This window comes from Lagenorhynchus albirostris, chromosome 1 (genome assembly GCF_949774975.1).
Source record: "Lagenorhynchus albirostris chromosome 1, mLagAlb1.1, whole genome shotgun sequence".
Classification (NCBI taxonomy): Eukaryota; Metazoa; Chordata; class Mammalia; order Artiodactyla; family Delphinidae; genus Lagenorhynchus; species Lagenorhynchus albirostris.
The window spans coordinates 142122208-142134905 of NC_083095.1; the positions used below are offsets into that span (position 1 = coordinate 142122208).

Consider the following 12698-nt stretch of genomic DNA (forward strand, 5'->3'; position numbering starts at 1 on the left):
AAGCATTTCATGAGGATAAAAACAAAATAATAAATGCCCAATTCAGAAGGTAGGGGGAGAATAGAGATTATAAGTGTTCCTCTCACAACTCGGTTTATAAAAGGCACAATTCTAGCTCAGCCATGAGAGGAACGATTCCTGTGGTTGGGCTCTGGGCTCTTCTGAAGCCCATTATGACTGCCCTATTCATAGCGTTGCTATCGCTGTGGAATTCTTTGGCGAGTGACGCACAGTTCAAGAAAGGGGAAGCTATATTTTTTTCTTTTTCCTCTTATTGAAAAAAAAAAAAAAGGGAATTCTTGCAGAGGTAGATTTTCCAAGGGAGGGCTCAGGACCACAAATTCGTACCACCTCCAAAAGAAGACAAAGACTTTCCTTAGAAAATATTTCTAAGTGGAAAAGCCTTTAGACAGAAACCCATTGAGATGGCCTGTTGCCAAACCCACCCCCTTTCTGCTTTCCCTGTGGAATCTCATTTAAGTGGAAGCCTTCAAGAGTTTAGTCCTCCCCGCCCAGGCCAGCAGGCCACGTGCCCATTGAAGTGTCAGAGGCCTTGGCAAAGACTGTGTCTGGACGTGGAGGTGCTTTCCCAGCTCCCTCTCCCAGCTGCCTCTCCCCGACATGGTGGAACCCCCTCTGGGTCTGAGCCTCCCAAGGGATGGAAGGTCTGATGGTCAGGGCTCTCTGACTCCAGCTTGACCACTCCGGCTAGAGCTGCTTAATGAAAAAGAGAGTGGTTGCGAAGATGCAGGGTATCTCACAGGTCCCCAGGGCCGGGATGAAGGTCTGGGGCCAGGGCCTCTGAAGATGTCAGGACCTTCTCTCCGTGTTCGCCACAGCCTGCGTTTGTGACCCATTTCTTCCTGCTCCTGCTATAGACTGGCTTTCTCACAACTTGTCCGCCTACAGGCTGATGGGCAGCCCACTGCACCTTTTATGAAGTCTTCATCCTGTATTCAAATCCTTTGGGGCCAGATGTGGTTGGGAGTCCAGAGCATTTTAGGTGTTAGAAAAATAACAACATGCAGCAAATATATATTATTTAATATCCCAGTGGGGTCCTGGGAAGCACCCCACAGTCAGACACACAGACATCTCTACCAGGCAACCCATGAACAGTCTCTAAGTGGGATACTGAGTACTACCAACAGTCTCACGTCAGTCAAGGCTAATTTTGCTGTCTAATGTATCTGCCAAATATGTTTTAAAAAAAAATGCTTGCAGTTTTCAGAGCTTTTGAATTTCTGAATTGTGGATGAGGAAGTGTAGACTTCTTAGAGACCCATCATCAACCATGAGCAGACAGAACCTCTCTATCTAATTTCAGTGCTGATTTCCCAGGAGAGAGAGACTGATTGGTCTAGCTGTGGTCAGGTGGCCATTCTTGGTCCAATCAACTGAGGCCCCATGAGGCCTGCCTATGAGGTTGTGGTGGGGAGAAAGACTCTGATTGGCCCAGCCACAGTCATGTGGCCACTGCTGGTCCAATCAGCTGAGGCCTGGCTATGGGGTCATGGTGAGCAGCTTTGGGGGTAGGGAGCTGAGCAGCCTCCTCAGCGTGTATACCCCACAGAGGGCCAGGAAGGGCTGGGGTGAGCACCTGTGATGACCTCAACCTTAGTGTCTCCACCTTAGTAAGAGTTTGTAACCACTGGCAGAGAAAGAACAAGAGCACTAAGAGCCACAAGTATTGTCTGCACCATCCGCATCCTGGAGCACAGCGGGGGAGCCCTCCAAGCCCCCACCAAGCAGATGTGGTGGTGTGGCTCTTAAGACCCCAAGTCCATCTCACATTCCCTGTCTGTGGCTTCCCCATCCAAGTGTAAGTCCTGACGACAAGTGAACCAGTGAGAAGCTGGGACCCACCCCAAACAGTCAGGCTCAATCCGAATTTAATCTCAGCACACATCAGCCAGGCAAGAGGGATGTTCCAAGCTTCTTTCCTTAGAGTGTATGGTTGTATAACTTTTAAGAAGATTTGACCTCCTTCTGTACAACTGTGGATGTAGGAGTGTTGACACTGCCCAAAGCTGAAATCCAGCACCTCATGTCATTTATCAGGAGATTAATTGCCCACCCAGGGCAGCTTGGAGGGGAATATTCAGAGAATTTCGAGAGGTTCTGAGCTGCCTCGAGTTTTATAAAGTTTATCCTGAGTTGCTTTGGGACATAGTGCTACACCTTCCTAGAGGTGTGAGGTGCCCTGAATTCTGAGCAGAATCCTCAGGAAAGGAGATGGACAAATGGAGGGAGTTCCAGCTGAGCAGAGGAAGGAAGTATTACCTCTGGACTCTGTTGTGGGGCCTGGGGCTCCCAGACTACTGTAGCCACAGGGGATGGTGTCTGCAGGTGGGAGAGTGGAATACAGGTGGAGTTGAGTGTACCTTGTTGCCTGGGGTCATGGTCAGAATCCCCTCCATCTGAGGTTGGGACCACCTGCTTTGCAGAGTCTCTACTTCCCTGATGTTCACACCAAAGAGCCCAGAAAGGGATCTTCATCCCTTTCAAGTCTGGTCTTTCTAACTTACCTCAAAAGAGCCTCTACTTTTCTACCCAAATCCCATTTTCATCTCTGCCTAAATCAGAGTATACACTCATAAACATTCATAAAACTGGCAGTTTGTTTTCAGCAGCACCATTTTGCCCCCTTGGTATCTTTGACCCCCAGAGTTCTCCGTTCAGAAAGAAAACAGTGATGGTGGAAAGAAACCAGGATGGGACGAAGAGGCCAGGGTCTGGCTCTGCCAACTGAGGGACTCTGGGCAGGCATGCACGTTCTCTGAGCCTGTGCGCTCATCTGTAAGATAGAATGATGACAGCACCCACCTGAAATGCGTAGACACTACTTAGCATGCTGCATGGCACCATCATCATTACTACTGCTACTGAATGAATCTCCTCAAAGCTCAGTGACTCCAGATATTGAGGCAGCCCTTCAGTTTAAATGTAATCCATAGTTTTGAAACTGCTTTGTCCAAGGGATCCATCCTTACAGTGAAACACTAGAGGAAGCCCAGTATGTGGAGAAGGTATACCCATCCATTCAAGATGGGGGCTGTGTGCTGCCTCTGTCTCAGTGGCTCTCTGAGATGCTCAAAGGAAACCTCAGGGTCCGAAAGAGCACCTCCAAAATCTTGTCAAGTTAGCCTCCCAGAACCTGATCTCAGTTTACATTTCAGTCTCCCATGGTTCTCCTTTCACTGGCTACCATCTTGGGTTATTCCATCTAAATGGAGGGACAACTGCCCCCAGCTTGCCAGCTGGAGAAATGGATCATTCCTTCTAGTATGCCCTGTCATCTGACAGCTCAGATCAGACCCATGAGCTTTTCACAGTCTGCCTCATTGGGGATTTGCCGTGTACTTGTCTATAAGACCACCAGGGCCTTGAAAGGCATGCATGACTCATCTTTCTTTCCCAAGCAGTGCCAAAAGAGTGCCTTGTGTGAGAGAGGGCCTCCATCCATGTTTGTTAAATGAATAAACAAATCATTGTTACTTTGCTTACCTGGGAATCTACCCTTCACAGCAGATTTTTCCCTCCACCGCTAACTGGAACAGCCAAGTTGAACATCTCCACTGTGCCCCTGTAGCTTCTTTCTAGTGTTCTAAGACAAGACTTATTTTGTTGATCATGTTGATCAGCAGCGCTCCATGGGAGAGGAGCTCTATGGAAAGCTGTTGACCACAGTGACAGTTTAGTGAATGTCCCCCTATCACAAAAGCTCCAGAACCTCGATAAGACAACATGTCTGCTCTGACAAGAACTCTCCAGCTAAGATGCCATGGTCTACTGAGGCCAAGTCAGCTCTAGAAGCCTTTTTTTTTTTCACCCCTGCCCTTGCTCACCTGAGACCACCAGAAGGACCCACTGGGGAAGTTTCATGGTGGAGACAAAGGGCCTTGCAGAGACAGCACAAAGATGTTGGTGTTTCTCTCTCTGAAAGTTCCTTTGCAAAATAATTGTATAAACCACATTAGAATTCGGTGACTGAGAGAAAGAGAGAAAAGGTGCATTTATCTTTCTCAGTTGTGTACAAAAGAACAAAATCCATTCATTTATTAAAAAATAAATAATCCTGAAGCTTTCCTACAAAGATCAATTACAAGGCAAGGCAGTCCCCTTTCACCACTACTTTTTCAACATCATACTGGAAGTCCTAGTTAATGCAATAAGACAAGAAAAGGAAATAAGAGGTACAGTAAGTCTCCTACATACAAACAAGTTCAGTTCTGAGAGCACGTTCATAAGTCCAATTTGTTTGTAAGTCCAACAGAGTTAGCCTAGGTTACCCAACTAACACAATCGGCTATTTAGTACTGTACTGAAATAGGTTTATAATACATTCGCATCTTTGAAAGTTCGCAACTTAAAGGTTCATATGTAGGGGACTTACTGTATACAGATTGGGAAGAAAGAAAACTATCTTTATTTGCAGATGACATAATCATCTATGTAGAAAATCCAAAAGAATCAACAGAAAATACCTCCTGGAACTAGTAAGGGATTATAGCAAGGTTGCAGGATATAAGGTACATGTACGAAAGTCAGTCGCTTCCCTATATAACAACAATGAGCAAGTGGAGTTTGAAATTAAAAAAACAACGCCAGGGACTTCCCTGGCAGTCCAGAGGTTAAGACTCTGCGCTTCCATTACAGAGGCCTGGTCGGGGAACTAAGATCCTGCATGCTGTGCCGTGCAGCCAAAAAATAAAAATAAAAAATAAAAGGAACACTGCTGAAATTCTTAAAACAAAAGCACAATGCCATTTACATTAGCACCCCCAAAATGAAATAATTAGGTATAAGTCTAACAAAATATGTATAAGATCTATATGAGGAAAACTACAAAACTCTGATGAATGAACTAAAACAATTATAAAAATGGGGAGATATTCCATATCAATGGAAAGATATCAAGATGCCAATTCTTTCCAATTTGATATAGAGATTCAGGGCAATCCTGATGAAAATTCCAGCAAGTTATTTTGGGTATATCAACAAACTGACTCTAAAGTTTATATAGAAAGATGAAAATATTTACCAAGACCTTCTGTGAGCCAGGTCCTGGGACTGACCTGAGGACAAAAGATGAAAGTTCAGTTCCTTGTCCTCCAAGGGCTCCCATTTCCATCAGTTCTTCAATCTAAAGGTAATTAAAATCCATCCTCTTCAAACTCCTGTAGCAACAGGATCCGCCTTAGAAGAAATCCCCTTGTATATGGGAGTTGCTCAAACAATTATAGGACGGTAGGATTTGAGGGCTTTAATGGAGGAGTGTGCAAAGTGCAGATAGAGAGTCCAAGTCAGAGGTGGCATGAGAAGAGAGAACTCTGGAGTGGAAGTTTCTGGGGTGCCAGGAATCTTCCAGAAAGCTAAGTGCAGGGAGGGATTTCCAGGCAGAGGGAACAATCGAGGCAAAGGCGTGAGATCTTGGCATGTTCTGGGAGCTCACTTCGTTCCAGCAGCAGCAGAAACCAGGGTTTCCATCCTGCCTGGGGACATGGCTCTTATAAGTTGTCCTAGAGGATTCTGTGTCCCCTTTCTCTTCCTTATTCCTGCTCCGTTTCTTCCAGGGCCTTCTTACCACATACCACAGCCCTGCAGCTTTTATCCAGAGGCTGGGGAGCACTAAAGCGTTAGCAAAAGCCACTGCCATGGAGACACCCCTGGGCCTGCTCCCCTCACTGGGAGGCCTTCTTGTTCGCCTCCTCCCCCTTTCCCACCCCAGGCTCACCCTTCATACATAGTCAACTTGCTTAGAGGTTAGCACACCACAAAATGTTTGTTCTGCCTGGTATTTTTAATACCTTAAGGAAAAAGAAATACTGTGTCTTTGCAAAGGATAAAGAGAACAAGGTACAGAAAAGCCCACAGTGCCCTCACCTCTATGTCATTCACCTGATTTCTCCATTTTCTGTTTCACGCGTTCCAAGGGCTGGGTGCAACATGTGCCATGTACCTGTGACCTTGATCCCATGCCGACTTCTCGTCTCTTGGGCTGGCCTGTCGCTCATGTGCATCTGCACCCTGCATGGCCCCCAAACCCCATCCCACATCAATGTCCACCCCTTTCCCTCCTTAGATAAGCCGTGTGAACTCTACTGCTCGCCCCTCGGGAAGGAGTCCCCGCTGCTGGTGGCCGACAGGGTCCTGGACGGCACGCCTTGCGGGCCCTACGAGACCGACCTCTGTGTGCACGGCAGGTGCCAGGTGACGTGTTTTCCTTGTGTCCTTGGCAGGGCTTTGGAGGGGAGGCTCCCTCCAGAGGGGCTCAGGGTGGCGGGGGCCTGGGTGAGGAATTGCATTGGTGGTGCTGCCACCTGCAGCCTGGCACCCCTTCCTCCCTCAGCAGTGACTGAGCATGAGGCCCAAGTGCAGGCCACCCAAGAGTTGAGGTGCTGCAAGAGTAGTGGCAACATGGGTCATCTCAAAAAATTTGGAGTAACTTTAGACATCATGACAAAGGGAAGAGCAGATAGACTACTAGATGGGACTGGAAGATGTATACGAACATACATTTTTGGACAAGCTGTGCTTGTTTAGCTATAAAAGATATAGTAAAACTGAGCAGATGCCTTCACAGGTGGTACCTGGGGATGTGACTGTGCTTGGCTTTTGGGGACTGCTCCACCCATTGGAATATAATCCCCAAACCCATCCTGATGTTGGATGTCTGTGATTCATTAGCGTGATGAAAGATGTCATTTAAGAATACAAAAAGAGAAAGGAGGGAGGGAGGGTGTCCGACCATTTCAACCCTAGTGGATTTTTTTCCCTGCAAAGTCCAAACTAGTCTAAGACTAGGATTTTTCAAGGAAAAACTTGACAGTATCCAGACTCCTTTGGCACTGCCTGGCTTTGTTATCAAATACGAATATGTAGGGGTGATAGACACTTGGTGCCCCAGAGTCTTGGCCAGGCATCCTCCCAGGGAAGGAGGGGCGACAGGCCCTCAGGGCTGCTGCATTGTAGCAAGGAATGGGCAGAGCCTCTGGCAGAGATGTGAACAATGATCTTATCATTATCATTGAAAGAAAAATGGCTGATGGTTCTGGTTCTTTGGTAAACCTGCTAGCAAGCCAAGTGCAAGATCTGTTTCTGTCCTAAATTATACACTTGCATGGGCCATGGTGCAGCCCAATGACGTATGTTCCTTTAGCAAACATTTCCCAAGTTAAAAGCACTTGTATTCTTTAGAGCAGCACCAGCTGAGCCACCTCCAGCCTCTCACCAGCATCTTCTGCAGTGTTCTTATCAATGTGGAAACATTTCTAAGAATCCTGAAATTTTCTGGCCAGTGCGGTCCACGTTAAGTGGCCAGACATGATTTCAGCTCTAAGCGATCAGTGCCAGTGTGCCCCTTCCGTGACTTTGGTTCTAACTGCAGCCTTTTCAATTAGGGAATCTCCCCCATACCATGACAGTGAAACTCTCAGTCCTTTAGTGAGTACAGCAGGGTTTTTGAGATGCCACTCAAGATATTTCAATAGCCTTAAGTGTGCAGTCATCAGGGCACCATCAAACCAGAGCCTGCCCTGCACTTGGGTGTGACACGAATGACATGTGTACCCTCGCCTTCCCATTCCCACCCGCATCCCATTCCACCCCCTAGTCCATCTCAAATGCCTCTACCACCATCTTCATCATTTGTATTTACTCATCCTGCGCTGAGACTTAGTGCTAACCAAACACGACCCCTCAAGGCAGGGGGCTCTAGAGCACGGCGGCGCAGACGGTGGCCCCTTTCACAGTGCTGTACAGCAGGTGGGGCTCACGCTCCTTAGAGCCTCACCCTGACAATGGGGAGACAGCTGCCTGCCAGTTCTTGGAAGTACCATCTCCTGTACCTGGAAGCATCCCAGAGACCCACTGCCTCCAGGCCGCCCACCAGTCCTAGCAAAAGGACCACTGTCCTGGGATATGGCAGCACACCTGCCAGCAAGCACCTCATGAGAGAAACAACTTGCTTTCTGAAGGAAGTTAAAAATCCCATCTGTAATTTTTCTAAGAGTGCTCATTCTTCAGAGAGAATCTATGAAGGTTAACTTTAGCCCAAGGTTAACTCAATTCTCACAAAAATCCAAATTAGTAAAGTCAGAGTTAATGAAGTTTTATAATAACATTGAGCATATTTAAATAAGACTAAGAAATTAAGTACAAATACAGTATTTATGCCTAGTTACAGTGATTGCCAAAGTGGAAAGTTCTGGATTTCTGTGGTCCTTGTGGATGAGTAAGGCAAGGAATATTGGTTAAAGAGAAGAAGAGTAATAGTAATAAAAAGATATCTCAGGGGTTTTGTGAGCAGAGGGTCTGTACCTATTCATCAATGTCGTTATCTATCCATTATCATAGTGGATAAAAGGTAGAAATCATCCAAATTTTATGTAAGACAGCACTTCCAGAAATGTTGCCATGGTTTACTTGCTAGCTTTTCCCACTGTTCCTTTAGCTATAAATTTTGCTATTTTGGGGTAGCAGAAGGAGTTCTGGGAAATTCTGAGAAACATGGTGACTAGTTGGTGGGGAATGGCAGGGACGAGAGGCTCCAAAATGGCATTTTGAGAAGATTCCACTAAGCTCCAAATAGCAGGCTGATTCAAACCATAACATGAAACACGAAAATACCATTTTACTCTGTTTTATGAGGACTGAGTTAAGTTTCATTTCAGTGAGTCACAAATTACTTAACATGCTGAAATGAAACTTAACAGCGCTCATAAAAGTGGGAGTGAGTTGGGGGAAGAAACACAAACATTGTCTATTTTTCAGCAAGTCCCTATAAATCAGGAGTCCCATCATTAATGATTCCTACTGTTGGCCTCCAGAAGCAAGGAAATCAAGTTAATACGCCTCTAATGTGCAACTTGTCTCAAAGCTGCTGACCGGCAGTGGGTGAGTCAAATGGATGGACATGTCTGCATGGACCTGGGACCAGATATGCTTGGCTTTTCTTTAAGGCCTCATCAGCTAACGTACACTTGCAGCCAATGTACTCCGATTACAGTCACATTTCCTTGGGACCCTAACTTGTGTACATATCCCTGGCTTGATGAACACCGAAACAAAACACCTTCAGGGCCTATAAGCTTATTCAGTGGAGGGATTGTGTCTGATTGTCTGTGTTCTCCAAGGGGCTGGCTTAAAGGACAGACAGCCTCTGATTGCATTTTGCAATCAGAAAAAAAGAGTGGGTGGGTCCCCTGCTCTTAGGACTTCAGCGATTCTGGAATCTGGAGCTTATTTCAATGGACCATTTTCATTGCCCAGAATTTATTGGCCTCTTATTTTGTGGTCTATTAGGCAAATGGAATTACTGCTAGAATCTAGGAGAATTATAAGAGGTTCTGGCCTCAAGAGTCCCCCTGTGTGAAAAGGGGTAACAAGCATGCAGGAATCTGTACCGGGTGTTTATGCATGCATGGGCCTTTCAACAGTGCTGAAACTTTATCCACAGCAGTGCTTAAAACTCTGAAGTCATTCCCTGTATCCCTTTTATCTGATTAACCTCCCATAGCAACTTCTGGATTAAGCCAGCAGACTGAGCCACATGTTCACCCCTCTTCCATCCCAGTACTCCACTAATCCAGTGGTTAAGGCAGCATAGCACAAACCATGGTGGTGAAGAGAAGCAGAGGCCACCCTTTGACAAGAGGGCAGAAGTGGATGGAAGTTTCACTGAAGAAACAGAGGCCAAAACTGGAACAGATGGAGAGTCACAACCAGAAAGAAAGGAAGATGCTTGAGGAAGTCTAGTACTTGGGAATGGAGTGGGAGGGAGGAGTTGGCTGAAAATAATGAGTTACCATTGCTGACCATGCCCAGCCTGGCACTGGGAGCTTGACGGGCTGTTAGGAAGTTATCTTCAGGCTCTTTTCCGAAGTTGTGTGATAAGCTGTTCAGGGACAGCTGAAGCAGGGGAGGGACCCTAGTATTCTAGCATAGCGCCCACCCTCTGGGACTGGGGGCAGAGCCCAGCTTCCCTCCCGCCAGTCCCGAATGGAAGACTGCCACCCTCACATCTGGAGTTCCATCAGTTGGCCCTTCTGTGCCTCATTCTCAAATACGAGTGGTCAACCAGAGATCATCAGCTCTCTGAAGAAAACCAGCAGCAGGAATGAGAAAGACCAAGAAAAACAAACAGGAAAACTGACCCTGGCAGAAAATTGAGATAATTACTGAATTCTGTATGCAGCCAAATGATCAACCAAGCATGCAGGCAAAATAAAGTAATTTTGAGACATGGAAGAACTCAGAAATTTTATTTCCCATGCATCCATTCTGAAGAAATGACATGTAGTTTAGCAAGACAAGGGTGAAGTCCGGAATGAGGAAGACGAGCCCAGCAGGACTTGGTGGAGCTGACCCAGGAGCCCAGACAATGCTGGGATGGGGGCTGCATCGCTGGCTGAAAGTAGCAATTAAATTTAAAACAAGAAGTCAGTGGTGTCCCTCTAACAGCAGAGAGAGAGTGAGGCAGTAGTTGGAAGATAGCTATTAAGTTGAAGAAAAGAAGTGCTTCTCCTCTCAGCCAGAAAAATAAACACAAACAAGACCATCGAAACCTGTGTGAGGAAGTCCCAGTTCAAAAATGAGAAAGTTAAACTGCGCTGTTGTGGGAGGGGTGACTCTGCTGTCAGGCTGGGGGTGCAGAGGGCCTGGTTTGAAAACCAAAGTCTCCTATTCCCAGTTTGGCCCAGGGCCCAGCTTGATGAGAGGTCAGCATTTTTATGTGTTTATTGAACACGTATTCTGTGCTCAGCACCGTGCTGGCCACTGTGTTTGGATTGAGGACAAGAGTACAGAGGATTATAAGACACTGTCCTTCACATGCTTATGGTGCGTCTGTCGGAAAGCTGAGACTGACTCGTGAAACCCTAACAACCACAGGTGAAGGTGTGATTGAGAGCCAGTGAGAGACTGGGTTTAGACAGAGCAGAAAGAACATTCCATGTGCTGGACGCTGAAAGGCGCTCTGGGCATGCAGTGCTCAGCAGGACCAAGAGGGTTCCTGTCCCCATGCACCATACAGACAAGAAACATGTAAACTCACAGACCTGGTCATTCTTGGGACTGGCCCGTGTGAGGACGAAACAGTGTCGTAAACAGTGGGCTGCGAGCGGTGCAGCAGGGCCCTCCGAGGAGACAGAGCCAGCCCAGCGGAGACATGGGGGGGGGGCACTCCCAACAGAAGGCAGCAGGGGCGAGGCTGGCACATTCCAGAAACAGTGGAGGGCAGGGGGCAGAGGCTCCAGGCAAGGCCTGGGCCGGGCAGGGCTGGGCAGGCTGTGGCTGGAATCTGGGTTTATTCTGACTGTGGGTGTGATGGAGCTCGCGGGAGCTGGAGGTGCTTGGACTCAGTGTGCACTTGGAGAAGGAGGGAGGAAAGCTGGGGGACTGAGCGGTTGGGATGAGATCGGGGAGGGTCCCAGGTTCCTAAGTGCAGGCATACTTGATAGGCAGTGGGGTCCACAGCCATGACCAGGTGAAGATCAATCTGGCAGCAGCGGGGAGAAAACCAGTGTGATAAGTCATTTGCTGAGTAATGAGAGGGTCTAAACTGGGCAGTGGCCATGAGCACAGAGAAGAAATAGACACTAGAGAGGTTTCAGGGGACAAAGCCACGAGGCCGGCACCTAAGTGAGTATATCAAGAAGAGGGGTCGGAAATGGCCTGGAGGCCTCAGGCTTAGGGCCGGGAAGGCAGCCATGTCTGTCAGCTCCAGGAGGGCAGCAAGAGGCATCCAACAGTAAAACTGAGAAGTCAGGAGCCAGCAGCTTTAGAGGAGGAGCCAGTGTTTCAGTGTGGCCCCATTGAGGTCAGTGTCCTGGCCAGAGAGTCTAGGGGTGTTGTCAGCAGACCGGCCCTCTGTGAGCCTGGGTGGGAGGGCGAGTGTGAGGTTTAAGAGCTGTCTGCATGTGAGTGATTGTTGCAGCTTAAGGAGAAGGTGACATTACCAAGAAAAATCAGAAGCAGAAGGGGCACGAGAGCTGCCCGCTTTCGGAGAGAGGCGGGGGAGGCAGAACTGTCCAAGGGATCAGTAGAGAATCACACAAGAGACGGCTCGGATGCCCGCTCCCTTCTCGGCCTCTGTCTTAGCGTCTTTATTCCAGGTTAGGCATGTAACAGGAGTCCAGTAACCCTGCTTTGGGTGAATGAATGTATGCACAGCCACAGATGGGGTATCATCAGATGCTACAGAGTGACAGGTCAAAGATGAGGATGGAGAAATGGTCACTGGATGTGGTGACCAGGAGGTTGTCTGTCACTGGTGATGGTCCATGGAGCAGCGGCAGGATTCTGGGGGCAGAATCCAGGTTTCAAATCACTAAAGATGGATATTCTTCACTTCTGTCCTGTTCATGGTCCATCCCTCCCCCTCCTCCAGAACATAGTTCTGAGCACTAATGCTTTTCTAGTCTTTTTGCATGTTTCACAGGAACTGTCTCTACCCAAAGAACTTGTGCTTTTCCTGCCAGGTCCCTACCATCCTGAGCCTTTGATTAATTATTCTCCAGACAGTGTCCTCCCCTTGGTGTCACACACACTCTGACTTCAGCAGAGCAGGGCTCTGACCAACAGATGCTGAGTAGGAACTGCTTTGGAAGCTCAGAAATGGGTAGCAGGAATTCCTAGTGTATGTAGAAAAGTGACCGCCGGGGATCACTAAGATAACATGGGAAGATTCAAGAGTT

At 47.6% G+C, this 12698-nt stretch overlaps 1 protein-coding gene across 7 annotated transcripts in view; it reads left to right on the top strand.

The window, feature by feature from the left end:
• Nucleotides 1-12698, top strand: part of ADAMTS17 (ADAM metallopeptidase with thrombospondin type 1 motif 17) — a 349273-nt gene that overhangs the window by 235554 nt on the left and 101021 nt on the right. For all 7 annotated transcript variants that reach the window (XR_009541664.1, XM_060155566.1, XM_060155578.1 and 4 more), the window contains one exon: nucleotides 6086-6213. Coding sequence is in view for 6 of the 7 variants with exons in the window: in XM_060155566.1 (XP_060011549.1) it covers nucleotides 6086-6213 (128 nt within the window). In the remaining variant the exon portion in view is untranslated. The remainder of the gene's footprint in view (nucleotides 1-6085; nucleotides 6214-12698) is intronic.